Here is a 24,287-nt window from a genome sequence, read left to right as displayed (position 1 = left end):
CTCCAGGGCCTGTGGGTACACTGATGGACCTCCAGGTGTGGCTGAACTGGCCCCCCACTGCCCCTTCTTCAAGCAACAGGACCCACCTCTTTCTCTTGGGGACTTGCCCTCCCCGATTCTTAGGTAACATGGTCCAGGGTGGGCTGACACTACCTTCTCAGGGGTTGAGGACACCAACTCAACCCTGGCCAGTGGGAGGGTTTTATCTCCCTGGGCGCAGTGGCTGCCAAGTCTAAAAGGGCCCATTTTGCCTGCCTCAGAATGAAAATAAAAGACCCCTGGGGCTGGGACCCACGTTCCAGGCTGGGCCTCTTCAGGGATCTGAACCAAATATCCCCTTTTCTTCTTCAGCTACCTGGCGTGGGGTTTGGTCCAGTTGCCACCCCTCCTAACCCACTGTCTTCCACTGCTGTCCCTCCCCACCCCCCACTCCCCAAGCCCACCGTACTCTCACTTTATTTTCCATGCCTGGAACAGCTTTCTCCACTTCGTATGGTAAACTCCTACTTGTCCCAGCTCAGGTCAGATACCACCTCTTCCAGGAAGCCTTCTCTGATTCCCTCAGACACAAGTCATCTGTCTTTTCCCCCAATCCCACCACATCCAGTAGGCTTCTCTGGGGACCCTGTAGTCACTAGGTCCTGCCAGCCTAAAAGATCTTGTCAAGCTTTATTTGCCATGGTCATATTATGAAAATAGGGACTTTTTTTTTCTTTCCTCTCCAAATATAAAATGATGTTTTACTGGTTAATGTAAATTTTCAGTCAATGCCTACCCCTACCCCAGATATTCTGAATTACTCCCCCAGCGAGATGTCTTCCCTACCCTTGATTGAAAAACTGCAGCAAAACATCCCTCATTGATTCAGTAAACATCCATGTGGCCCCCGTGGTGGAAAGCATCGTGCCGAGCACTGGACACACAAATTATAGAAGTGTGTTATGATCACCCCCTTCTCTGTACTAGCTAGGAAAATGCAGGGAAGGCTCCTGCCAAACTGTTTAACTGACATAACTGTGGACGCTGGCATTAGAGGGACAGATGGAGATTTTCCCTTAGCACCTTATGTAATTTTAAAGTGATAAGGTTTGGGGTGTTTTTGACTCTCTTAGTATTTTTAAAGTAAGACATTTCTTAGTGGTTCATTGGTGAGTCTTCTTTCCCTAAAAGACTGGGAGCCCTTAGGGGGCAAGGAAGGGTGTGAGTCATTTTTAAGTCTTTAGCTTCCCACCAGGGCCTGACACACACAGGAGGCCCGGAAATGTCTGTGAAATGACTACAGGGTAGAGCTGAGCGGGTATGGGAGGGAGAATCGGCGGTGGCACAGGACACAGGCTGAGAGGGGTCGTGCCCAAGGGTGAGACAGCTGTGGCTGCAGTAGGCAGCGAAAGCAGGAGGAATGTGGTACCCATTGCAGCTGGTTGGCATGGTGCCTGGAACGCTGGTGGTACGGGATAAACATTGGTCTATTGGTCTGTTAGGGAGATGAGGTCACAGGGTAACAGAACTCCCAGAAAACAAACGTGGCCCAGCTTCGCGATAGCAGAAAGCAGACCTGAGCAGATGGGAGCTGGGGCGGGAGGAGTGAGAGGAAGGGGTTTGGCAGGGCAGGTTGGAGGAGACCTTGAGAATCCGAGTTCCAGCAGGACAGCAGGTGGTAGAGGACCAGCCTGCTGCAGCCCTTGGCTTGCAAGGAACTTGAAAGAGGTGGTTCTAGCAGTGTATGAATGGAAGGAAGGCCTGATGCTCCCAAGGGATGATGGTCTGGTTGGTCTGAACTAGGCTGCTCTGTCCCTCCTCCCTCCCTGGAGTCTTTGTTCCTTCCACAGATACTTCCTTAGCCATATTCGGACACAGTGCTGGCGATTAGGGCCAGAAGGAAAGGAAAGGGCTGGGGGCCTCCAGAGAAGGCAAGAGACAAGAAATCAAACCGGCTGTTGAGGGGGAAATCATGGAAGACTTCCTGGAGGTGCGGACTCCCAAGCCGAGGCTTAAAGGCTGAAGAGAAGCTGTCCAGGTATAAGGGAGGGAGCTGACTTCCAGATAGACAGGAAAATAGGAACAGGTGCAGCAATCTTGAGACCTAGGGAGGAGCCCTGGGCATTGGGGTTGCTCTATTAAGAGCTGTATATACTGAGAGGTGACCCCTGCTATTGGGATCTCTGGTGGCCAGGGTGGGGAAAGGTGGGAAGATGGCTAAAGGTAGCAGCCCTGGATCATGTGGTTAGAGCCCAGACCTGGTTCCCAGACTGCTCTGCCACTTGTGCTCATGGGGTAATCTTACCTAGGATGAGGATTTGTAGATTCAAGGAGATCACCATTAGAACAGTGCCTGGTACAAAGGCAGCACCTGCCAGACTCTGGTTACAATTACCGTGGCGAGCCAAGCACCACAAGGCTAAGTTTGGAAGAGCCATCACACTGCCTTTGGCTCAGGTTGTGCTCTCGAGGTCCTGGGATCAAATCCTGCATCTGGCTCCCCACAGGGAGCCTGTTTCTCCCTCTGCCTGTGTCTCTGCCTCTCTCTGTGTGTCTCTCATGAATAAGTAAATAAAATCTTAAAAAAAAAAAAAAAGATTTTGGAAGAGCCATTACAGAGCAGTAGGTACAGATTGCTCTGTGTGTCTCTGCAGAACCAGACCCAGAGGCAGGAACCTCTAAGGAGGCAGACACCAGCTCAGGGTTAAGGACAGTCTCAGTCTCAGTGGAAGCGCTGGTCAGTAGTGGAATGGGCCCATCCGAAGCTGAACTCTGTCAAGGGACAACCTTGTGGGCACTGGGCATCTTCTCTGGGTAGACAGCATCTGACCCTGAGGTTCCATGGAAGGCAGCGGATAGAGAGAAAGAACAGCAATCTAAAGAGCAGTCATTGTGGGAAGCACAAGACTAAGGGAAGACTTTCACTGTCCTGGAACAAAGACTCCCACAGAGTCAAATGCTTAGGGAACTCCAGGAAGATAGCACAAATGGGTGACAGGGACAAGTGTGGACCGAGTGGAGACAGCAGACCCATCAGGAGGGGAGCTCCTACTCGGTTCTGCCAGCTATCCTTACAGGAAATTTGTTGGCCACTATCAGGGTTGAATTGGATCTCCCAAAAAGATCTGTTGGAAGTCCTAACCCCTGGTGACTGTAAATTCATGACCATATTTGGAAACATGGTCTTTGCAGATGTAGTCAAGTTAGATGAGGTCATTAGGATGGGCCCTATTCCAATGACTGGTGTCCTTATAAAAAGAAGAGGAAATATTATCATGGGGACAGACAGGCACAGAGAGAAGATGGCCACATGACCATGGAGGCAGATTGGAGTGATCCAGTTACAAGAATGCCAAGGATTTCTGGCACTTCCAGAAGCTAGAAGAAACAAGAGATTCTCCCTAGAGCCACCCATTTCGTGGGGCTCTTTCGTGGCAGCCCTGGGAAATGGATACAGCCACTAACTCATGATTCAGTGTATGCCAGAAGTTTCCAGAATGGCCAGAGTGGAGGCAGCGTTCCCTGACCCAGAGGCCACAGGCCCCTTTTCTGAAAGAGCATCTCTCACTAGGTACGCCAGGGCACATGTTATAGGTCACTAGCTCAGAGTCTCAGCCTTTTCTTTTGCACCCACATGGGCACTATTCCATGGAGGTGACTCCTCGTTTCCTCAGCTGTAAACTGAGGATAATGTGCCAACCTCCCAGGTGGCTGGGAACCCTCAGCGAGATACACAGAAAGCACCAGGCTCTCCACCACACAGAGGATGTCTCAATCTGAGCCTCACTTTACCTCACTGAGACGGGTGACAGCATCCCCCAAGGCTTTCAAGGGTTGCTGGGAGCTGCCTGGCACATGAGCAGTGGTCAGAAACGTCCACTCGGACCAGTCAGCCCCCGCACACCGGGCTTCTGTGGGCCCTCCACTGGAGGGCGTGTGCCCCCCAGGGCTGCCCTTACCTGTGCTGTGAGCTGGATGGGCTGGGACAGGGTGAGCTGTGGGGTCCCAGGGGGTTGGCTGGCAGGTTGTGGTGGTGGCAGGTCGCCTCCCCCAGAGGAGGCTGGGGGCTGCGAGGTCGAGGAGGAGGCAGAGGAGGAAGAGGAGGAGGAAGAGGAGGAGGAGGTGGAGGAGGCGGCGGCGGCGGCTGCGGCGGCACTGGATTGCTGCACGGCGGCGGCCAGGAGCTGGGCCTGCGCTTGCTGCAGGAGGAGCTGCTGCTGTGCTGGCATCAGCGCCGTGAGCTGTGGGGGGCGCAGGGTGGCAGGGCCAGAGGAGGGACAGAGGGAGGAGCAGAGAAGGCAGACAGGGGTTAGTGCCCGAGCCAAGCAGGTTAGATGGCAAGTCTTCCAGGAGGACCGAGTTGGGCAGGAGGCAGGTGTGAGAGAGTAGCTGAGGCCCTGGTGGGACACCCCCTGGTCCTGTAACAGATGGGAGGTGGCTGGTCTATGCCCACATCCCCATCCTTGCCCAAGTACTTACCCCGGCTAGCTGGCTGCCCGTCAACATGAGTTGGGCCTGGGGCAGATGCGGCTGAGCCGGCTGGGGGGGCGGGGGTGCTGCCGGGGCTGAGTCGCCACTGGGGTCTTCAGCCTTGATCTGGGGGGGAGAGAGGCAGGGTCCGGGACCCCAGAATGTTAAGTGGAGGCCAGAGAGAATGCCCACCTGTGAACCAAAGAGAGGGCATGTGTGTGGCAACAGCAGCCTTGGGCTGGAATAGGAGGAGCGCACTGGGGTACAGAGGCAAGACCCTGCACTGACTGGCCAGGATCTTAGGCCACTCCTCTGGCCTCAGGTTCCTCATCAATCAGTAGTAGAGCTAACACATCCCCTGCACCCAAACTCCTTACAGGAGAGGGGCACCTTTGAAGAGCAGTTTCCCCCTCTGGGAGGTGTGTCAGTTTCCCCATCTGTAAAATGGGAAATGTGCCAGTAGGGGGCTCATGACATCCAATAATAGAATTCTAGGTCCCCATTGGTCATCGGCTAAAGCCGGAGGTGCATCTCTCATTAATGGAGTAAGGCTTCATTGGAAGAAAGGGCCTTAGGTTATTAAAAAAAAAAAAAAAAAAAAAAAATATATATATATATATATATATATATATATATATATATATATAAACTGCCTTGGAACATGGATTTGGAATTCAAATGAGTATAGAAACAGACAGACAGTACAAACGGGTGAGATGGGCAGAAGAGGAAGGCTAAGCTTGCCCATCTCCTCCTCTGTTCCCACCAATCACCCATTACAAAATCTAAAGCAAGGGACACCTGGGTGGCTCAGTGGTTGAGCGTCTGCCTCTGGCTCAGGTTGTGATCCCAGGGTCCTGGGAGCCAGTCCTGCATCAGGCACCTTGCAGGGAGCCTGCTTCTCCCTCTGCCTATGTCTCTGCCTCTCTCTGTGTGTCTCTCATGAATAAATAAATAAATAAATAAATAATCTCATTACAAAAATCTAAAGCAATAACAAAAAGCAATCTTAAAAAACAAAAACATTGGCAGGACCAGTAAAGCACATATGTAGGCCAGATGTGGTCCAGATGCTGCCAGCCTTCAGTCTCTGCCCCAGAAGTGCGCTGAGCCCCTCCTCATCTCTCTGTGTAGGATGTAGAGGCATCATACACCAAACACATAGGCCAGACCAGCACAGAGCAGTCCTGGCCTTCCTACTCGCCTAGACAGAAAGGCCAGACCACAGCGGGCTTGCCTGGGAGGTCAGGTGGTAAAGGAGATGTCAGGGTGGGAGGAGGAGGCATGGCTTGAAGAATCACACGCTCAGGGCCAGAGGGGACACTGCATTTTGCAGAGGTCCCAGCAGCATTTTGCAAAAGGGGGTCCAGAGAGGGAAAGCAACTTGTGCAAGGTGACACAGCAGCTTGGCGGGGGTGTGGCATTCTGAATTTCAGAGTGAGATGAACAGAGGCCTGGAAAAAGCCAGATAACAGAGGGTGAGGGGTATGCCCCCCGGGTATGGATACAGATGTCAGAAAGTCTAAGGGGTACAGGAATGCAGCAACCCCTGGTGGGGAATCAAGGGCCTCTGGAAGTTTGGTTGTGTTCTGTGTCATGATCTAGTGGTGCTGGCAACACGGGTATTCAGTTTGTGAAAATCCACAGAGCCATACACTGAGGATCTCTGTGTGTGTCATATTTTAATTAAAAGTTAAAGAAACTTCCCTTCTCACATCCAACAACACGGTGAGGATGTTAGTCCTCTTTCAGGTTTCTTTCATCCTTTCTGCTCTTGAGAAAGCCTCCCTTAGCTGCTAAGATGGCTCTAATGCCTCACCCCCAACACTACTCATCTGACTTTTAAACAAATGAAGGAAAAGCCTCAGGCTTAGACTCGTCAGCAAGCAAGAGTCCCTGGGTACATTTTAAGAATCATTGTGTTGGGGTGCCTGGCTGGCTCAGTCAGTGCAGCACCGACGCTTGATCTCGGGGTTGTGAGATCGAGCCCCACGTTGAATGTGGAGATTACTTTAAAAAAAATCATTGTATTTATTTCCATGGCAAGAGATTCTGATTTTCCACTCGTGAAATTTCCATTTAAAAAACATTTATTTGAGCTGTTGAAAAAGCAAGCCAGTTCATGAGCTGAAAATTGTTGAAGCTGATTGATGGGTACCTGGGGGCTTATTTTCATGATACTCTTTTTTTCTCCTTTTGTATCTGCTTCACATTTTCCATAATAAAATGTTTTTTAAAATGAAGCCAATTAACACAAGTGCAATGTAAGTAGTTGTACGTGGTGGTGCGTGAATGTGTCTGAAATCATGATGGGAGCACGTAAATCATTGCAGTCGGGTAAAAGAAAGGCACCCAGTGAACAGGACGAGGTGTGGACAAAGGCCCGGAGTCAGAGGTCAACACCCTCTCTGCCTCGGGCTTTCCTGAGGAACGGGGGTCCAGGCCAGGGAAGGGTAGGGAGAACCCCTCCTTCTCAGGGCACCCCTCCACCCCCACCCTGGCTTCCTCACAGAGAAGCAGGGCTGCTGTGACACAGCTGAGGAGGGAGATGGTCAGGGCGATGGACACGTGCTCCTCTCCAAGGGCTAAGGCCAGAACTGCACCTGAGATTGGAGGGAAGGAGGCCAGAGCCAGAGCCCTTCTTTCTCCCCTGGGCCCTGGCCTACTCACTCAGCACAAGACACCCACCCACGAAGCTGCACAGGGTACCTCAGAAGCCCCGGGACCTGATAGCCCCCCGTGTTAGAGAAGAGGAAGCTGAGAAGCCCAGTGGAGGTGGGGGTGGTTTTCCCAAGGTTACAGAATAGTTTCCTACCCCAACCCCAACCCTCACCCAGGACCCCTCCGCCCCTGCCCTGCCCTCCGCCCTCAGGCCTCTGGACCCACCAGGCTGGGGCCTGGAGGCCCAAACCCCAGACACCTCAGGAAGCCCAGCAGTGCCCAGAAGCGGGCAGGGCCCCTCTGGATTAGGAATTTGTTCTGTCTGGCCACTTCCAGCCTCCTCATCATCCTCAGCCATCCTTATTGGGTCTGTCCCCCCGCCCCTGTGCCCCCCTCATCGGCTGGCCCCTGGGTATGTGTGTTGGGGGGCTGGGGGTGGGGCAGGCCCCTGTCAGGGAAGTTGGGATGGGGGCGGGGCCCTCAGCTTCCTGTTGTTCATCGCCCTGGGGCTCTGGGGGGGATTTCCCTGGCCACCCCCACCCCCCCAGGGAAGGGGAAGGAGCCTGGGTGAGTCACAGGCCTGGGGCGGGAGCCGAGTGTGAGAAGGGGCGGGAGGAGCCTTGTCACCAAGGTATCAGGGCTCTGTGCACCCCCTTCAGGCCCAGGGCCCACAGGAGCATGCGGGACCCTCTCACAGATGCAAACCCATCACAGGACACCCTCCTCGTCCCCCTGCCCAGGCTGTTCTGATAAATGCTTACCTTGGTGCTGGGGCCAGTTGGGGACACGGAGAACGGGGAGGTCTTATTCTGGGGGTTCTGGGGAGAAAAAGGGTGGGGAATGGGAAGAGTGAGCTGAAGCAGCTTCTGGCACCCCACCCCTCCCCCATAGGGGCGCCCTCTGTCCCTTCTCCCCCTCCCCACCCCTCCTGCTCCACCACTCCCGCCTGACCTGATGGTTAGTGTCTGGTCCATTTCTTTCAGTGTCTGCAATGAGAGGGAAACAGTGAGTTGTCACCTGTGCCCCCCATATGCCCGCAGCTCCCCCATCACACAGGCCCTCTGCCCTCCCTGCTCCCCTACCCACCCACCTGTGTGCTCTGACGGGGAGTCCAGACCTTGCTTCTCGGCCTCCAGGGGCTTAGACATTCTTATTTCTGGGGACAGAAGAGGGATGTAAGTGGGGTGAGGGAAGCTGGTGGGGGGGGCTCTTGGACTCTCCTCCAGCACTACCCCGGCCTCTCTCCAAATCCCTCTGCACCCCCTGCCACCTCGTAAACGCCTCTTTCCAGGGGATACGTCCTTCTTACTGCGCCTCTGGCAAGACAAGAAGGGGCCTTCAGGCCTTGGGAGTCTTGCCTGGTCCCTTTTACCCCTGCAGAAGGTGGCACAGAGAGGGGGGTGTGGGAGGTAGCCAGTGGTCGTGAGAAGACATCAGTGCCCAGGAGGAGGTGGGTGATGTTCCACAGGAGCGAGTCAGCCTTGGGCCTCCTCCTGAGGCGCACCCGTCCTGCCTCACCAGGTTTCGGGTGAGACATGTTTTCCACTCTGAGTGGAGCCTGGGGGTGTGAAGGGCTGCAGCATCCCCAAAGGAGTGAGTCTTCTGATCTCTGCGTGGGATTCGGCACCCTCGGCCCTTCCCCCAGCCCGCAATGTTCCTGTCCACACCTGACTCCCACCCGGCCCCCCAGCCTCCCTTCTCATATCCAGCACACAGGCCCAGCCAGCAGCCCCACCCGGAACTGGGAACTCCGACCTCAACACCATCCGGCTCTGCCCCTGACCAGGCCCTCAGACTCATTCCTAGGCCTCACCTAGGACTTCCGCCTTGAATCCCAACTGCACGCCCAAATCCAACCTGCATGCCCCACCCTACAAACATGATCCCATTCCATAGTCTCGTAAAACCAGGAAATGAGGGGAGGTGGCAAACAGCAAGCTGGCACCAGGACACGAAGCAACGCTCTCTCCTCACAACACTCTGATGCTGATAATGGAAAGGTGAGTGTGCTTACCGGTGCTGAGCACAGCGTTAAGTATGATTCAGAGCTTAGTGCTAATATTACCCCCATTTTACAGAGGAGTAAACTGAGGACCCAAAAGCACAGAGAGACAGCAGAGGTGCCCTGATTAGACACCTGTCTTCATGACTCCAGGGTTCCCGCTTCTAATCAGGACTGCTACGGTCTAGTGGACCCCTGCTGTGACTTCCACCCACCTCATCTCCAGCTGTCACCCCTACTCAAGTTCACCCTGAGGCCAACTCGAGCCCAACCCCTTCTGGTCCTAGACCCCACACAAACCCTGGCTTCCACCCTACCCATTCTCAGTCCCCTGATCCACCTGAATCCCAGCTCCCATCCAGATGTTACAAGTCCTTCATCTGACCTTGACTCTCAGTTTGGCCTCCGACTTTACTCATAACCCTGACTCTGACCCGAAGGTCTCCCCCACAACTCACTCTACATCCCTGCTTAAATCGCAATGCCCTATCAAAGGGGCTGTCCAAATCAAGCGTGTTCTGTGCCCAAGATATTTAAAGAAGGTCAGCTAAAGAGAGCTAGGACGTCCTCAGCAACTGGGGGGGAAAATGTCCAGGAATTTTGCAATTGAGGGTTACTCGACATGAAACACCACTCGGGTTTAAAATTCCTGATTAAAAAGCCAGGTCACACACTGCTCATGGGAGTGTAAATCGATACAAGCACAATCCAGGAAAGCTGAAGAGGTACCCCCTCCCCAGGACCCAGCACATCCGCTCGGCTTGCTCCGCTCAAGTCGGCTCAAGCGTCCCCAGGAGACAGAGGAACGTCCCGCCCACCATGGAACCAAGTCCACGGACATATGTGCTCTTTCGAAATGGCCCCCAAGGCCGATCAGTGGATCGACACAATGTGGTACGTCCATACACTGAAACACCCCACAGCAAGAGAAGAAACAAACCCCTGCCTCACACCCACCACTAAATCTTGCAGGCACGACACCAAGGGAATGACATCACACACAAGCGGACAGATGGTAGGATTCCAATTACAGGAAGCTCAGAAACAGGCAAGATGATATCTGATGATCAAGGTCAGATTATGGGTAACTTTCAGGGGTCGTTGACGGGGAAAGAGCGTGAGGAGGCCTGCAGGGGGAGGGAAATGTTCTGTATCATGATCTGCTTGGTGGCTATGTGGTTCCACACATAGGTAAAAATTCATCAAGCAGCACCCTTAAAATTTGAGCACTTTGCTGTTGGTATGCTATGTTTCCACATTTAAAAAAGAAGAAAAAATTAAAAGCTAAACAAGAAAAAAAGCCAGTACATAGTACTATTAAGCATAGACTGGTGAGAAGATAGCGTGGGGAACAGATGGTCAGGATGCTTTGGGAGCTCGTGTCCTGTTTCCAGGCACTTGGATGGCAGTGAGTGGCCAATGATCTTGAGAAACTCAGGGGGACAGACCAGGTGCTGGTGCCAGGTGACAGACCCCACTCCTGACTTTGGGACACCAAAGGCAGGGGTCCTGCTTAATCCTACCTCTAAATGGCCCAGAACTTGGCCCAGCTCCTGACAACCACTAATGCTGGCGTGGTCCTGCATTCCACCCCTGCTAGCATCCCTGAGACCCCTGCCCCAACCCTGTCCCCAGCCCCTACTTCCCACCTGTGTCCATCTGGCCCCAAGGAGATCCTTCCCACAACTTGGCCCTGAACCTTTCCACGGCTCCCCATCTCCCCCACGTAAAGCCCCGATAGCGTTTTTAAAGAGGTTTAAGTTAAATGAGACCATTAGGGTGGGCCTTAATCCAATATGACTGGTGTCCTAATAAGAGGAGGAAATTGGGACAGAGACACACAGAGAAAAGACCACGTGAAGACACAGGGAAGAAGTCGGCCATCCCAAGCTGAGCAGAGAAGCCTCTGCAGAAACCAACCCCACTGCCACCTTGATCTTGGACTTCTAGCTTGCAGATTTCAAGAAAATTAATTTCTGTTGTTTAAGCCACCCAGTGTACAGCACTTTGTTAGGGCTGCCCTGGGAAAATAATACAGCTTCCCACGACCGTGCCGAGCCCTGAGCCCACAGGGCCATGGCCTTCTGTGTCCCTGTCCTTTCCCACCAGACCGGGGGGCAGGCATGCTCTGACTCACGGCTGGGTCCCTGGCATCACCCAGCTCAGAATAGGTGGTAAATGTCGGCAGAATGTCCCTCCCCGCAGCTTTCTCTCTTTCCTTGCCCCTGCCTCCATCCTGCTGTCTCTCTGCCATTTAACACAGTTTCCTGAGTCCTTGGCGTGGGCTGGTCCCTCTGCCTGGAAGGCTGTCCCCCACGCTGTCCACCTGGCGACCTCCTGCTCATCCTTCAGGACCTAGCACAGGCTCTGTCCTCTCTGGCGGTGGCTCCCTCCACCCCAGTTCCCACTGGCCGAGCATCTCCCCTTGTGACTGTCCTAGATGGGGTCCTGCCCAGCCCAGGACATGTGGGTCGGGTGAACATGGGTACCCCGCGGACTTTGCCTCCACTCTTCTCCCACATGGCGACCTTTTCTTCTCCACTTGCAAACTCCTGCTCCTCTTTATGATCCCAGCTCACACATCACCTCCTCTGTGAGGTCCTCCCTGACTCCTCGGGTGGTCAGTGTCTCTCTCATCTGTGAACCCCCCTGCCCCTGCCCCTTAACACACCCTGTCTCCCTGGACAGTGGCCTCCCCCTGCCCCAGACTGTGAGCTCCTCAGAGCCCACACTGGTGTCATAACAGCACTGGCTGGGACTGTGCCTTTGGAATAAAGCAATGCACACAAGAGTTTCAGACGGATCAGGACCCAGTCTTGTCCCAGACAAGCTTCTCTCTCTGCTGCCACCGGCCACCATGACCTTGAGCCACAACTCCAGCCCAAAGCTTTAAGGTTCTCTGCAGGGATAGTGGCTGAGGAGGCAAAGGCGGCATGAGAGGAAATCTCCAAACTCTTTCCCTTGTTCTCCCTAATTCTTTCTCCCATCCCGACTCACACACAGCCCAGGCACCCCTACAGCAGCATTTGGCTGGGCTGACGGCAAACTCGCCAGTGTTGCCCTTGGCCCAAGCTCATCCTGCTTTCTTTCCTCCTCCTCCATCAGAACCCAGCCTGAGAAAAGAATCAAATTATCCCCACCAAGGATGAACAGGGAACTCCATTTCCACCGCAGATCCAAAGCCAAACGATGCCCTAACACTTGAGGGTGTTGGCAATCCCCTTAGGAGGCTGGCCCAGGTGCCTGTCCTGCAGCTGTCAGCCTTGGCCCAGGACCCTCTCTCTCTTGACTCGAGAAAAATAAGGACACCTATTCCCACCCAGACACTCTGCTTTCACAGGGACAAGGTGAGACCGGGACATCTGGATTTTGCAAAGCCCCACCCCCACCCCCCACCAGGTGATCCTAATATGCTCTGGCTCCCTGGTGCCTTCTGAAGCCGTCTCAAAGCCTCCTTCACACAGAAAGGCTGCTTGGTTATATGACCTTAGTCACCCTCCTTCTCCCATCCCAGGCAGTGCATTAACTCGTTAGAGGACCAGGCAGGAAAAAGCAATGCAGAATTCTACTGGGCCCCTTGTATCCCACCACCCTGGAGTGAGACACACCCAGGGCTACCCACACCCTTGGGGTCACACTCGCTTGCCCCACTGCCTCAGGCCTGGGACTCTGGGTCCCCTCCGCCCTCCCCACCTCTCCCTTGCCCCTCCCTCCCCGGACTTTCACTTCTCCTCTGCATTTCCCCCAGCCGGTTTTAGCAGACTTGGGCCAGCTTCTCGTTAGCACTTACCGAAAATGGGGCTAAATATAGAGGGCCCAAGGGCTGCCCCTCACCCCTCCTGGCCCCTCTTAGCCTGTCCCCTGGGTCTCCTGCCTTCAGAGCTGACTTCAATCAAGGCTGTGGCCTGGGAGCCCCTGTGGGCAGGGTTCTCATTGCCGGGAACCTCTGTGGGCCCAGCTGGCCCGGTCCCTGCGTCCCTAGGAGCAGCACCTCACACCCCCACTACCCCACATCTGTCCCTGGGTGGCCTCAAGGGAGCGAACACTTCTGAGCTGTCAGGAGGGAGGGATGGAGATAGTAGGCAGCAGACACAACAAGAGAGGGTGGCCCCACAGCTGTGCTGACAACAGGCTGCTACTTCACACACACACCACAGCCTCAGCCAGGCAGGGCCCCAGACAAGGACAGAGACCATGCAAACACCACGGGGACAGGTGTGCACAGATCCCAGGCAGAGAAGACATACACCCAGACACAATGGCATGGGTAGATATGCAAAACACACACCCAGACATGTAATGCACACCTGTGCTTACACACACACACACACATCCCGAATCATGGCCCAGAGTGACTCACAGACAGATATACATGTACACACATACACTCAGATCACTCAGACACATACACATGCACACACACCTGAGTCACTCACAGACAGAAATACAGATAGATACAGATGTACATACACATATACACTCAGGTCGCTCAGACACAACTGAAACATGCACACACATGCGCGCATACACACACCTAGAGTTACTCAGATGCACACAGATGTGAACACACACATCCAGAGTCACTCACAGACAGATACACAGATGGACACAGATATGCAGACACACACATACCTAGGCAACTCAGATATACACACACGTGTGCACACTCCCACACCCAGAATCAGCTCATCCTGGGAGATGGCCCGGGTGGACCCCTAAGCCTAATTCACAGGTGTGGAGCTGAGCCCAGGCAGGATGAGTGATCTGCCTGAGACCATGCAGTGTATTCATTCACATCCAGGCAGGGAACCCAGGTGGGCCTCGCAGGCACCGCAGTTATGTGCAAAATCCCCAGTAAGGGGTCTAACTCAGCACCCAGCATGTACAAGGCTCCCATTCAACCCCAGGTAGGGACGAGTCCATGGTGGAGCATATGGCATGCATGTGCAGACACCCGGGATCTCTGTGTCTACACTGTATGTGCGCACACGCATATACAATTGCATGTACATTCACCGCAACAAATAATCACGTGCCATCCCGCAAGTAGCCTTCCCTCCATCTCAATCCCCTCCTTTACCTCCTTTGCCTTGCTCATACCATTCATCCTTCACATCTCAGCCCAGATGTTCCCTCCTCCAGGAAGCCCTCTGTGACACCCTTCTGGCTCAACTGGGCAAATCTTCTGGGCTCCCATAGCTCCCCATGTCTCCAGCATCCAAGCCCTGACCCCTCTGCCTGTGCTTCCTCCACTGTCTGGCAACACGTCTGTCTCCCCCACTGGGAGCTCCAGGACAGCCCCAAAGCTGCCTTTTTCAGTTCTATTTCCAACACCTAGCAAGGAACTGCTCAATAAATATATGTTTTTGAAAGATCCCAGGGATGCCTGCGCACACAGATGCACATAGGATGGCACAGGTCCAACCAGGACTTGTCCCTGCAGACTCTCACGAGTGTGACATAGACCAACACTCACACCTATATGGCCACAAATGAAACAATCATGCAGTATTGATGCTTGCTGTCTTCCAGGCAGTGTTAAACATTTACACACATTACCTCATTTAACTGTCCCATCAGTACTGCTGGGAGATAACTATCATTATGCAGAAGTAGACACATTTTGCCAAATGAGCCAACAAATACAAATCATCTTGTGTGGTGCCTGGCACACAACAGTCACTCAGTCAACCATCATATAATAAATTTTCAGGCAGTGATACATGTCATAAAAGAAAGACAAAGCAGGGCAAGGTGATGACCAAGAATGGCGGGACTGGTTGCCAGTCCAGACAGGGAGGTCAGGGAAGGCCTCCCTGAGGAGGTGACATCTGAGACAAATGAAGTGAGGCTGTGAGCCAAGAGATCATTGCCAAGGCTAGCCCACAATGCCACACACAACAGCCCTTCACACACAGACACATGACAGTCACACTCAGAGGACTCAGAACTGCCACTCACATTCACACACACAGAAACTCACGTACACTGTAAAGTCCTGCAACTCAGGGTTCCCACCACCCTGTAGCCCCCACCCAAGAAGCCCACCCACTGGTCCTCCATATAAGAGCCTGCTACAGGCACTGGGCTCCATCCTCACCACCCCCACCCCCAGAGCCCTCAGAACACTGCAGCAGAGATGGGGGGGGATCAAAAGCCCCCAGGTGTCTGGAGTGAAGAGAAGAGGGAAGAGGAGTTGAGGGTGGGGACCTAGGGTGGGAAAAGGGGAGTTGCTGAGGTTCAGAGCCAAAGTTAGAGGAGACAGCTAAGGAGGAAGGGCAGGGCAGGCAGCAGGCGCTGGCCCCAGGCCCCTTACCTGGAGCCCCCATGCTGGAGTGAACCATGCTGCCCGCCCCGCGGGGCCGGGGGAACAACTGTGTCATCTCCCCGCCCTCTCTGGGGGCCAAGCCCTCTCAGCCGGAAGTCACCCAGGGAGGAAACCACAGGGTCCGCCCCCTTCAGAAGGGAAAATACTCTGGCCCAAAGGCCCACCTCAGGAGGCGGTGGACCCCAAATCATGTGTATGTTGGGGAAGTGGGGGTAGTGAGGCACAGGGCAAATAGGCTGGAAGAGCTGACTCCTCCAGCTGAGTCTCCAGGAGGTGCCTGCCACAGCTGCCCCAGCCCTCCAGCTGCTTCCACCAAGGCAAACACATCTGGAACAGGGCATGTGGGTCTGGGAGAGAGGGTGGGCCCATTACAACAACGGCAATAATCCCAAACACTGGCTAGAAGCGTTTTTTGGGGGTGGAGGGGTTTTCCCAATGCCAAGCTTGACAGACACCATCTCTTGAGGCGATTGGTACTTGCCCCATTTTACAGACGAAAAGACTGAGGACCAGAGAGCCGAGGTAGCCTTCCCCAAGGCCCAGAGCCCAAAAGCAGGCCCAGAGCCCCAAAGCGTTGAAGCCAAGAAGCACAGCAGGAGACATTTGCGGTCCTGCAAGGCTGTGGGAAGGGAGGTACTCAGCCATGCACCTGTCCGCAGGTGAGGCTTCCGTCCACTGAGAGGAAGCCGAGCCCGTGGGCAGTGGCAGCGCGGGCGACGGGGCGGGGCCTTGGCCCGCAGTGGCAAGACGCCTGCCTGCCGGGGGTGGGGGGGTGGCAAATGCGGGTGCCTGAGGTGGTTCCGGCAAGGGGAGCCCGGGGACCCCGGACTGCCCGCTGGCCCTTCTCCGAACTGCGCTCCCGGCCCAGCGTTTCCCTCCGCGCCCGCCAGAGGGCGGCAGCGCCCAGCCAATAGGCCGGAGGGCGGGGCCGGCTGCGGAGGAGGAAGCCCCTCCCTCCGCTCCCCTCCCCGTCCCCCCCCGCCCCGCCCCCGCGCGCACACCTGCGAGGGTCACACAAAGGCGCGGGACTCCCAGCGCACGGCGGCGCAGACAAAGGCGCGGCCAAGCCCGCTGCCCCCTTCCTTTGCCCGCGCCCGGTGCGAGGCTGCCAGGCCACCTGGCTCCTCCGAGCAGCCCGCTGCCGCCCTAGGCCCCGCAGGACTCAAGGCGCCCCACGCCGGCGGGACCCCTCAACCACAAGCGCGCACACGGATGCCTGGACTCACCCAGACAGACACATACACTCAAGTGTTTATACATAGGGGCCCCAGCACTTCACACACACGTGTGCACACGCAGTCACATGGGAACCCTCTATGTGCCCAGGGTCCAAGACCAACCCTCCCTATCCACCATCCCTAACTCCTGTGTACAGAACCCCCTCCGCTCCCTCAGTGGGCACAAGGGCACATCTACACAGGTGTGTCCAGGCACGCCTCCTGGCCCTGTGGGCCATGCTCACACCCATGCACCTTCAGGCAGGATATAACACACAGGCAGACCTTCATGAGTGCCCTTCCTTCTGCACACAAGACCCTGTGAACCCAGACCCTCCCAGGCAGGCAGACCCACTCACTGGGGATGACCAGCAGTTTTTACATCTGTACACAGAGGGGACAGTTCCCAGCTATCTACACACCACAACATCCCATACCTCCAGAGACCACATAGCATTAACCCAGCTTCAACTCAGACCTCCTGCCTCCGGGTCCACCACCCCACCCCCCACCCCCATCTCTCTTTCAGATGCAGGGTGTCTGTACATGAGGGCCTTCGGACAGCAGTCTTGTGGCAGTGAGTACTGGAGCCTTGTCTTGAAGCTATAGGTTCTGTTTCGATTTAGGATATATGTTTTGAGGGGCTTGGAAATAAGGGTCGTAAGGACATTGGGGGGAGGGGCCAGAACCCTACCAAGCCACCCCCATGCTCCACTATGGACATAGTCAATGTCATCTATATCAGATATGCATTTTTGGACATGACTGGGTGTCAGCCCCTTATGGTGAGCATGAACAGAAGCACCACCCATTCCTGGCGCTGCCAGACTGTAGATCTGTAGCTGAGTGGGGGAGCCAGGCAAGGCCTCAGGTGCTCTCCCAAGGGATGAAAATACTCTATACCTCTTGGCCCCCAGGCTGAATCCCTGAGCTAGAGTCAGGGATTTGAAGGAGAATGGGTCTGAGACGTCTGCCTGCTGGGAGAAGACAGAGGAACAGAGTTCAGGACCACCAGGGGCCTAGCAGCCAGCAATGGGAGGCCCAGGCTGGGCAAATAGTGGCCTCTCAGTCAGGGAAGAGGCCTCAAGCCATGTTGAGCAAGGCAGGTAGGACATAGGAGCTGGGGAGCACTGGGGGGCCTCTCGGGGTGCAGGGAGCCTGGGAGGGAGGCAGCGCAGGGGAGGCCAGGCTGGGCTCAGGGCTGAGCGGTAATTAAAGGAGACGTAGGGGGCTCCCCAGGGCCAGCGGGGCTGGTAACTGACACGCGGGCCCCATTGCTCTGCTCATATTTCTCACCGGATCGATACGTTTGACTCCCGACAAGACAATAATCGCTTGTACGCGGCCGGCGAGTCGATCAAATACATTATTAGAGCGAGGTCCCCCGGGGGCCCGGCGGGGAGCGGTGGGGGGGAGCAGCCAGCCCACCGGGGACAGCAGAGCGGGATTCTTCACCCCTCAGGGCCCCCAGCCATGGCCTCTTCCTCTCTGTTGCCCCTGGGGACCCTCTCTGTGGCTTGGTTCCCTGGCTTCTTTCGGGATTCCCGTTGTCTCTGGCGACCTCTCCACTCAGCCCCCCACATGTCCTTGCTCTGCGTGGGGACCCAAGGGGTCTTTCTCCACAAGTGCTGCTTCATCTGTAGGGCTGAACTTGTGGGAGCTCAGAGAGGCCCCTCAGACCCCCCAGCTTGGCAGTAGATAGGGACACAGGGCTGCAGGCCACACTGAGTCAACAGCTGGGCCAAGAGATGAACTGGTGATTCATTGATACCAGCACTTACTCAACACATCAGCCTTCAGCACAGAATAGGCCGGGCATCGTCTTGGTGGGTATGGCAGGGGGGTGCAGGGGTGGGGGGCAGTCAGGGAAAACCGGCTTAGGAACCCAAACTCATAGGAAAACAGGATGAGGAGTAGCAGACAGACACAGAGACAGAGAGATGTCTGGCTAGTCCTACTGCAAGGCTGTGTCATCTTCCAGTGGGCCCTGGATACTCTCAAATCAAACCTAGCCTTGGCCTGCCCAGGGCACTGCCTGCCCACCTCTTCCCCCACCTTCCTGGTTTCTGGGCTTAAGCCTTCACTTCCTGTTTACACACCTGCTTCAGCCTCCGCCCTGCCCTCAAAACTGCTTCTTCAGTGGCCCTAAGTCAAGGTCAAGCTGCAACCACCCCATGATCTGCCTAAGAACACCCAGCATCCAGGGACTTAAAAATATTTCTTCTTTACCATCATCATCATCACCACCAGCAGCAGCAGCAACAGCAATTGTCTACTCTGTGCTAGTTGAGCCAATACATTATTTCTAATTTTCATGACAATCTGAGAAAATAAGGTCTATTATCATCCCCATGTTACTGATGAATTGGAGCTCAGAGAGGTGAAGTCACTTGCCCCACGTCACACAGCATATGAATGGTGGAGTCAGGATTGAAACTCAGACCAGTCCTCTGCATAGCTTGTTCTCTCTCTACTGCACCGTGGGTCTCCTTTGAGCTTTGAAATGCTCCCTATCCTCCAGCAGACAGCAGGGAAGTCTGCTCAGGAACAGCAAATCTCACAGTCCACAGGCCCACTCCCGCAGCCCTGAGTCTGGATATTCAGCAATACAGTGGACTCTCTCTGCCTTATCAATTCTCGGCGGAAGGTAGGCCAACCCTTCCATTGCTTTTGATTCAGATGTTTCCTGTGTCCCTTGGTGCCACACCCTGGGCTGGGGTCTGAGGGCCTAGAGATGAGCTGGGCTGAACCCTGCCTGATGATCTGATGGAAGACAGAAGGTGGGCAGTGTGGTATGGAAGGCTTTGTGAGGAGGTGGCGTTTTCATGGCAGTCCGGAGCTATTCGTGAGGCAAAGGATGTGGGGAAGTGCACTGCAAACAACAAGAACAGAAGAGGTAGGAAGGGAGGCGTGTATGGCTTGGTACAGGGCAAACGAGGTGGATATAGGAGACTGAGGTGGAGAGGCAGAGCAGACCCCAGGGCCTTGCAGGCCAAGTAAGCATTTTGGATTTTACTGCAAGCACAGCAGGATGCCACTGGGAAGGTCTCAAGCGGAGAAGTGATGTGATTCTGTGAATGTTTTTGTAGACAATACGGGGTGCTGTGGGAGGCCAGTGAAGGGCCACAGTGTGAGGGAGGTCAGCTGTGAGAAATGCGTGGTTTCTACATGAGATGGAGGGGATGGTGGCTGGGACCAGGGTGGTGGCGGGGGTGGGGTGGGGAGGAACACGTGTTCCTAGGAGCAATTTTGACAGTAGACTCAACAGGATTGGTGATTTGCTGAAGGTGGGAGTTGGGGGAGGAGTCAAGAATGAAGCCCAGGAACACAGAAGTACCTCTGTTGCCATCGAAAGGTTGAAGAGAAGGGAGACCTCAAGCTGGGATGAGAAAGATCCAGGCAAGGTGCCATACAATGCCTCGAGGCTGGATTTGATGTTATAGGTGGAAGATTTTTGAGCAGGGACAGTGTGTGCAAGACATTCCATGGCATGAGGATAGGCTAGTGGGTGGAATCTGGAGTCAGGATGAGTAGAGAGGAGGCTGGGACAATAGGTGAGATGACAGGGAGATTGGGGCCATGTGGGTCCACCTTCATGGGAAATTCTTTTTTTTTTTTCCTTCACGGGAAATTCTACAGGACTCTAGCGGGCCTGCAGGTGGATGACTGGTCACATGGCTGGGTAAACACTGAGACCATCATCAGTGGACAGTGGGAAGGAAAGCAGGCTGGGAGAAGACGCTCGGGTCAGTGCTGGGGGTGAGGTCAGGAAGAGGCCTCTCGGAAGCAGCAAGGTCTATGGACCAGGAAGCCAACAGATGCTTAATAAATTCACATGGACACAGCATGCCTCGATGTACCACCCTCAACTTCATGACACCAATTACCCAAAACCTGCCAGAATTATCAAGAGTTTACCTCAAGTCAGAAGAAATCGAGCACTGTGATATGACTTAAAGAAGACAAGTCATAAGACCAAGCAGATCCCCATTCTGAACTGGCCACGTGGTGACCAAGGGCAGCCCTTTGCATGCTCTGGGCCTCAGTTTCCCTGTCTCTAGGTGGGAAGTGGGCTGGAGGAGCTCACAAAGGCTTTTTTCAGCTCTAACAGTCTGTGCTTGAATGAAACAAGAATGGGCAAGATAGTCTGATGGATAAACGCTGTAAGACAAATACAAGGAGAGAAAGGGAATGTATTACAGGCTTAATCTAAGTAGGACTGGCTAAGGATACTAAGGGCTCCACTGACTCCTCACCTCTTATTAGGGACTTTTGTTATGACTATTTTATTTTATTATTTGTTAAGATTTTATTTATTTATCTGACACGGAGAGAGAGCAAAATCAGGGGGAGCAGCAGGCAAAGAGAGAGGGAGAAAGCACTCTCCACCAAGCAGAGAGCCCAACGCAGGGCTCGATCCCAGAACCCTGGGATCATGACCTGAGCTGAATGCAGACGCTTAACTGACTGAGCCATCCAGGCATGTTATCCCCATTTTAAAGAAATGAGGGAAAGTGAGGGCTGTGTTCACAGCTAAGCTGAGGTACACCCACAGCCTTTCTGACCCCAAAGTCTGTGCCCAAACTGCTGTGCTGGGCTCACTGCTCCTCTTGGCTAGTGTGTGTCTCTCTGAGACTGTAGATCCTCTGAGAACAGGGTCCATGGCATCCATCAACACATATCCACCAGGGCCGCCAAGGAAGCTAAAGAAGCAGATGCCTGGCCCCTTCCCCTGACAAGGCACCGCCCCATGCTGTCCACACCAATCCAGCCCAGACTTCCCACTTTTCCAGCAAGCCTGCAGGCTCAAGGCCACCGCTGTCCCACAAGCAGGGAGGGAGCTGTCCAAAGGCTGAAGCGCAGGGACCATCGTCCTTGGTCTGGAAGCTTTCTAGTACCTCCCTTCTGCCTCTGGGACAAGCCCAGTGCCTGCACCATCACGGCCTCCTAGGCCCAGCAGGACTTCACTTCATGTCTCCCCACAGAAAGCACCGCCCACCAGCCCCACTGGTGGAAGCTGAGTCTGTCGTCCCCACCTCGGGGCCTTTGACCCTGCTTACCCCTCTCTGAGAATGCTGTTCCCATCACTTCCCATTCCTCTTGTCCTTGAGAACCCAACTCAAAGGCTGCCTCCTCTGAAAGATCTTCCCTTAGTCTCTCTCCACTCTCACCGGTTTCATTTTCTTCGTAGTACTCTCTGGAACTCAGTTATCATCAGCTTGTTTTACTGTCTGGATCCCCCTCTGAAATGGAAGCTCTCTGAAAACTGGTGGGGTTGTGGGGTTTTTTTGTTGTTGTTGTTGTTGTTGTTGTTTGGTTGGTTTTTTTTTTTTTTTTTTTTTTTTTTTTTTGGTCTATTCCCAGGACCTAAAATAGTGCCTGGCACACAGCAGGTGTCCAACTATCTCTGTTGAATGAGTAAATCCCTTGGGGCTCCCAGAGCCCACAGAATGAAGTCCAAGGCTGGCTCTCCAAGCCCAAGTGGGTGAGGGCCTCTGCCAATCTGTGCAGCCACTTTGCCCTTAGAGCTCACCTTCTTCCTCTGGTCAGCACCTTGGATTCCCCTATGTGCCCAGCCTTCTTGCCTCCTTTGTCAGCCTCGGCTCAAATCCCCCCCCCACCCCCCAGAAGCCATCTCTGACTCCACCAGAGGCCCAATTAATAGTAATGACCTGGTCTTTCCACAGTCCAGGCAGCATTCTGGGCTTTAGCACCAGTGGTCCTGCATTGCAATTACTTCCCATTCAGGCTGCCCCACAGGGCAGGGCTTGAGGGCAAGGCAGGGTCCGATTCATTACTGTGGAGTCAGAGCCCAGCACTGGGCCTGCAGACAGCCGGGGCTTCAGGAATGTTTGTTGCATTAGGGCACCCACCCTGCAGACTGTTATTATCTGTACAGCCTATACAAGCACTGGTTTGGGAGTCAGATGTATGAAGATCTACAAACTAGTCCTTCCATTCACTTGCTATTTAACTCTGGGCAGTGAATTCACCACTCTGAGCCTCAGGCTCCACCTCTGTGAAATGGGGGCAGTACCATGGGCTGACAGGAACGTCATTAATTGTAAATGTAATATTTGCCACCATGCACACAGAGTTCAGAAAGTTCACAAAGTGTTCATCACATCAAGGTTTAAAATACACATGATAAGATGAGCACTGGGTGTTATACTATATGTTGGCAAATTGGATTTAAATAAATTTTTTAAAAGATTTTATTTGTTTATTCATGAGAGACACACACAGAGAGAGAGAGAGAGAGAGAGAGAGAGAAAGAGGCAGAGACACAGGCAGGGGGAGAAGCAGGCTCCATGTAAGGAGCCTGATGTGGGACTCGATCCCGGGACTCCACGATCATGCCCTGGGCCAAAGGCAGGTGCTAAACTGCTGAGCCACCCACAGATCCCCTGATTGAAATGAAATTTAAAACACCTTGTTTTATTTTTTTAAAAACACCTTGTTTTTTTAAAAAAATTAGGGATGCCTGGGTGGCTCAGTGGTTGGGCACCTGCCTTCAGCTCAGGTCGTGATCCCAGGATCCGGGATTGAGTCCTACAGCAGGCTCCCTGCGAGGAGCCTGCTTCTCCCTCTGCCTATGTCTCTGCCTCTCTTTCCCAGTCTGTGTCTCTCATGAATAAATAAATAAATCTTTTTTTTAAAAAAAAAGCTTAGAAATAGAGGAAAATTAAAAACAACCCAGATGCCACCAGTAGGACATGGTTAAGTGATTTATAGTATATTCATCCTCAGTATGTGTCAGGAAAGACATGAAAGACAGATCTACAGATGTGAACATGGAAAGTTCTCCAAGCCACTGCTGAGTGAAATAGCAAGTTGCAGAAGGATTTATACAATTTAATATCATCTATGTAAAACATCTACAAACAACGCCATACATTTTCTGTGAGTGCGCAGGTGCCGATAAATGCAGAGGCAAAGGTCTGAAGATAACTGACTAATGACCCCTACCTTTGGTGAGGGGACCAGACTGGGGAAGCAGAGAGTTTTTAACCTTTTCTGTTATGGTTTTGGGTTTTTTTATTTTTTTAAAGATTTTTTAAATTTATTCATTAGAGAGAGAGAGAGAGAGAGAGAGAGAGAAACAGACATAGGCAGAGGGAGAAGCAGGCTTCAAGCAGGGAACCTGACATGGGACTCGATCCCGGGTCTCCAGGATTACACCCTGGGCTGAACGCAGCGCTAAACCGCTGAGCCACCTGGGCTGCCCGGTTTTGGTATTTATAATGAGATCGTATTCATTTTTTGAATTAAAATTAGACTCCACTAAATGAGACATAGGTGGCTAACTACAAAGGAAAAAGCAAAGAAATGATTATCCCCAAAGTGAGGACAGGGGTTACTTCCAGCAGGGGTGAGGTGACAGGTGTGTAGAAGGGACATGCAGGGGTGGGGGCTGCTGGATGCTTGTGGCCTTCTTCATCCTGACCTAAGTGGACAGCACAGATGTTCACTGTATAAAGATTGATTAAGCTGTACATTTATGACTTGTCCACATGACTGTGCTTCCTGTGGGCAGGGGCCAATTTGTACACGTCGCGGTATCGTCTGGGCCCCATCCACTCCTAATTCACTGCACAGAAGCAGACCTTCACAGAAGTCTTTGTTCAGT

General features: G+C 53.7%; 1 protein-coding gene across 12 annotated transcripts in view; it reads right to left on the bottom strand.

Annotated features, from left to right (window-relative positions):
• Nucleotides 1-24,287, bottom strand: part of POU2F2 (POU class 2 homeobox 2) — a 95,782-nt gene that overhangs the window by 20,818 nt on the left and 50,677 nt on the right. For 2 of the 12 annotated variants that reach the window (XM_038528769.1, XM_038528770.1), the window contains exons 1-5: nt 15,429-15,524; nt 8,201-8,266; nt 8,062-8,096; nt 7,872-7,928; nt 4,459-4,575 (exon numbers count right to left, since the gene is read on the bottom strand). In XM_038528769.1, the coding sequence (XP_038384697.1) occupies nt 4,459-4,575; nt 7,872-7,928; nt 8,062-8,096; nt 8,201-8,266; nt 15,429-15,495 (342 nt within the window). In that variant the 5' untranslated portion in view covers nt 15,496-15,524. Of the gene's footprint in view, nt 1-3,938; nt 4,221-4,458; nt 4,642-7,871; nt 7,929-8,061; nt 8,097-8,200; nt 8,267-15,428; nt 15,540-24,287 lie in introns of those variants that run through there. The other 10 variants (XM_038528772.1, XM_038528771.1, XM_038528761.1 and 7 more) reach the window with 9 other exon arrangements.

Source organism: Canis lupus, chromosome 1, assembly GCF_011100685.1.
Source record: "Canis lupus familiaris isolate Mischka breed German Shepherd chromosome 1, alternate assembly UU_Cfam_GSD_1.0, whole genome shotgun sequence".
NCBI classification, from domain to species: Eukaryota; Metazoa; Chordata; class Mammalia; order Carnivora; family Canidae; genus Canis; species Canis lupus.
This window is presented reverse-complemented; position numbering and strand designations above follow the sequence as displayed.